This window comes from Egretta garzetta, unplaced genomic scaffold, assembly GCF_000687185.1.
Source record: "Egretta garzetta isolate BGI_Z169 unplaced genomic scaffold, ASM68718v1 scaffold316, whole genome shotgun sequence".
NCBI classification, from domain to species: domain Eukaryota; kingdom Metazoa; phylum Chordata; class Aves; order Pelecaniformes; family Ardeidae; genus Egretta; species Egretta garzetta.
This window is the reverse complement of record NW_009259971.1, coordinates 109,501-113,627: the sequence shown is the minus strand read 5'-3', so window position 1 is coordinate 113,627 and position 4,127 is coordinate 109,501. Positions and strand designations below refer to the sequence as shown.

General features: G+C 48.9%; 1 protein-coding gene across 2 annotated transcripts; it reads right to left on the bottom strand.

Moving 5' to 3' along the window:
• Positions 1-1,247: 1,247 nt before the first annotated feature.
• Positions 1,248-4,111, bottom strand: POFUT1 (protein O-fucosyltransferase 1). Of its 2 annotated transcripts, XM_035895843.1 has the most exons (5): positions 3,699-4,111; positions 3,238-3,319; positions 2,713-2,905; positions 2,213-2,455; positions 1,248-1,839 (listed from the first exon to the last, which is right to left on the bottom strand). In XM_035895843.1, the coding sequence occupies exons 1-5, from the start codon at positions 3,808-3,810 to the stop codon at positions 1,651-1,653; spliced, it is 819 nt and encodes a 272-aa protein (XP_035751736.1). In that variant the 5' UTR covers positions 3,811-4,111; the 3' UTR covers positions 1,248-1,650. The 2 variants fall into 2 exon arrangements, with proteins under 2 accessions (XP_035751736.1, XP_009638605.2); XM_009640310.2 differs by lacking the exon at positions 3,238-3,319 and having other exon boundaries at positions 3,699-4,109.
• Between the last annotated feature and the right edge of the window lie 16 nt (positions 4,112-4,127).

Below are 4,127 nucleotides of genomic sequence, written 5' to 3'. Positions count from 1 at the left end.
CACCCGGGCCGGCCCTGCCGAGGGGCGGGGACAGCGGCCGCTTCACGGGCGGCTGAGCCGGCGCTGCAGCAGGAGAGGAAGGATTTTCGGTACGAGTTAAATCAAAAGCAAGTGTTTATTATTACAAAAAATACCTTTTTGTTAAAACCCCCCATTTTCTCTTCACACACCGGGGAAGGGCTGCCCTCGCTGCGGGGCGAGGCATGGCGGCCCCGGCATCATCCGGGATCCCTCAGCAGAGTGGAACGGCAAGGAGGGGGCAGGTGCCCGGGGCCCTGAAACCACCAAATCCCACGGATTTCTGGAAGCCAGCACTGAGGAAAGAAGAGAGGAGGCTTTGCCAGCCTGGCGCTCGGGGTATCATCCCACTTAGCCCCCTCCAGCTCATTCCCGTGAGCCCGCAAACTCCTTCAAAGCTCAGGAACATTTCCAACGAGGAAAAAAAGCCCAGCACCAAAAAGACATTTAGAGTTAAGCCCCGGTAAAGGCTGTGAGACGGCACTGCTCAGACCGCAGTAGTGCCCGAGAGGCAGCCAGCCCTGGTGCTGCAGGCTCACCTACGTGGCATTTTTAAAGAAGAGTAACTTCTGTACTTGGTCTTTGGACAAAAAGAAAAAAAAAAAATTGAAGTCTAATTGGAGTACCAAAAGGCATCGGTCAAGTTGAGTCTCACTGCATCGGGATTACTGGTGCTCCCAGCACTAAACTGCACTGGGCCAGGCTACAGGGGGCTGGGCTGCTGTTTCACCATGAGCAAACACTTCCCACAGTTGTCTCTGCTGGGAGCTGCCCCCCAGACAAGGCTTCTGCTGCCAGGGGGGTTATTTTACAAAGTACAAAACCCCAGAAACCATTACCGCAGACCTAGGCACGACAGACACCAACCCCACTACAGCTACTTTAAAAAAAGTCTTCGCTCAAACCCATTTCTTTCTACCACTGACCCCCGCACCTGACAGCAACAGCTACAAAGCTACAAGCCCTACATCTCCAACTCTCCAAGGACCGGCTGTGGAAGATCCCCCACCTGTGTCCCTGCAAATGCCTTCTCCCCAGCTCCATCAGCAGGGAAATCTCTTTTGACAGGGGAACGGAAACCGAGGCGCAGGTCTAGTAAGGCATCAGTGGTACTTGATAAAACCCAGAGCCAATTTCCAGTCCTGAGCTCTGCCTTGCACTCCCTTGCAGTGACCATGATATTCCTGACAATACTTTGCACTTAAAAAAGAACTTACGGTCAATTTTGGACAAGACGCTGCACAACATCTCCTGGTAAAATTTAAGTTTAACGGAAAAAAAAAAAAAAATGGAGGCAAGGAAATCTGAGCAGCTGCTTCATCACGATTGCTGGCGAGCCCCAAACCATGAGAATGGAGAGCTGTATAAACTATGTCTTAAAAACTACATACAGTTTATAGGAAACTATAAACTATGTGATTTAAAATTTCTTTTCTGCCTGACCTCATGTGGGAAATAGGGGAGAAGTCAGGCAGAGCAGCCTGGAAGCGGCTGCGAGGAGCACCACAGGGCCGAGGCAGGGCTGCGGCAGCATGCTCTGCAGGCAGGAGAACACTGACGGCACCCAGCGGTCCCTCGGCAAGGTACCAAAGCTCCGAGCCCTGAGAACTACAGAGCCTGATCCTCTTTTGGTCAGAATTCATCCCGTAATCTTGGTGGATGGTCCATGCCGAAAAACGAAGAGGGTTTTCCATGCACGTCGCGCTCTCTTTTCACAAAGGCAGTAAATGAAGAGACACAGTTCCCGATGAAGTGATCGGACTGGCCAAGGATGTACAAATCAATCTGAGGCACTTCTGGCTGCAGGCTAACCACCTTGATCTGCAGGGAAACAAGGAAAGCAAACGAATCCAGTCATCTCTTATTACGACCCAAATGCCTTGGCATTATATTAGAAATGGGAACATATAACAAAAGGGTTTTTTGAAAATGACTTAGGTTTATTTAATTGAAGCCTTTTTCAAGGAGAAATTGATTACTGTGCAGGATAATGCTCTTCAGCCTCCAGGAAAGGAAGAGTTTTACAGCATAATTTTTATGGCTACGAGAAAAATTTACCTTGAGATGCCAATATTTGCCTGTGAATAAGGTATTACACACCTGCCTGCCTGCTGTCTGAGGCAGCAATGGGCCAGAGTCCAGGGAAGGTTTTTCTTAAAGCACTCCTGCCAGAACGGGTTTCTGATCGACTTACCTTTCCTTGGAAGAGCTGCTGTATTTCCGTCGTGTATGGCTCAGAATCAGTAGCGATATAAACAGATTTAGCTTCCGTCTTTCTCACCCAGAGCTCGAGAGCACGCTTGATCTCTTTGAGGTCTGGCAGGCACATGTCCATGGTAAGAGGGACTGCAGCGCTTCGGTCGTAGCCCACGCACTGAGGTGATGCCATGAAGTGTGGCCCAGCCGTCCCGTCCTTTAGCATATTGCAAGCATTTTTCTATTGGAAGAAGAACAGCGAAAATGTCACGTTTGAATGGCACGTGTGAGAAAACACTACTGCACCCCCCAGCTCTGCCAGCAGCATCACAGCCCGTTTGAAAGAGGAATCCCAAGGGCATTGCTAACGCAGAGCGAGTTGCCGAACGCCAGCCCAGGCGCACAGCTCCTCGCCAGGCCGCTGCTTCCACAGCGCGGTCGTCGCCAGTCTAGAGCAACCGCAGGGCCACAGCAAGCAGCCTCTCACAGGAGCCATACCCAGTCTGAGCCGATCCACAGGTGGATTCCTACGTAGGGCCTGACCAGCAGAGAATGAATATAGGCTTCTCCTTTCTTCACCATTTCGTCAGACCACACCATATATTTCTGGAGGGGTCGGTGCTCCTCTAAGACTGGAAACTGGGCTGGAGCTCCAGGTAAGGCCAGTACAGGGTGCTCAGATGGCGAAAACCTACAGAAAAAAACCCCAGCAGACTGTAACGTAACATAACCTTGCAGGCATCATCTTTCACAAAGACTACTGTGAAGGTTAGAAACTACAAACACCCCGAAATCTATTGCTCCAAATTTACCCAAGATGAATTTTAACTATTTTGCCACGTGAACAGAACACTGAAGCAGAACTCAGGTACTGCGTTTTACCTCAGACCTGGTAACAGACGAATTAGTATGATTATTTGACAGACGAAAGACAAGAACCTCATACACATAGCGACGAGCAACCAAGCAACAAGAGCTTACATTTTCACCCCAGACTAGAGCAATTTTGTCACCCGAACTTACTGATACGACTGAAGTGGCTCTGAAAACATGAGGCAACCAGCAAAATACAGTTCCCGATCAGCAACTGAGAACCAAATTCTTTCTGAAGAATAATTACATATGTAATCAATAAATACTGTAACTAAATATTACTGGCTCAGAAATCAATCAGCCTAACAGAGCTAACACCTAATACTGCCCACAGGAAGATCATGCTCAGTAAATATTTAATGGAAGGAGCATTAGATTTTGAATTATGTTGATAATTAACCTCTTCGCCCTCTCCCGCAAAATGCAGAGGCTTTACGCAATGCCTAGCACAACCGTATTTAATGGAAGGAGCATTAGATTTTGAATTATATTGATAATTAACCTCTTCACACTCTCCCGCAAAATGCGGAGGCTTTACGCAATGCCTAGCACAACCATTTCCCTGAGTTATCCCGCAGTGGCACGCCAGCGCTTTTCCACCTTCTCACTACCTTTGGATCCAATGGTCCTTGTACGCAGAACTGAAGGACATTCCCTTGAAGAGCTCAGACTTATCAAAATCCACTTGGAACTGATCCCAGAAGGGACCAAACGGATTTCCATCCTGCAAAGGAAAGACAAGTGTTCATTCAGCACGCACGCAGTGTCTGAAGGGCAGACCTCGCAAGATCCCGGGGTGCCCAGTTGAAGAGTTTTTCTGTGACAGGAAGAGCACCGGCGGAATACAACAGCCTGCTTGCCACAGATCAGCTCTGTGGGAAGGAGAGAGCGGAACGCGTCAAAGAGAGTTAACTGAAAACTAATGCAAAGGTTGCTTTAAAAGAACGGGAACACCGCAGCTCTCCAACTTGTATTTAAGATAGGTTGCTTTAAAACCAGCCAGGCAACCATAGCACAGATGCGAAACGGGCAGCGACCGG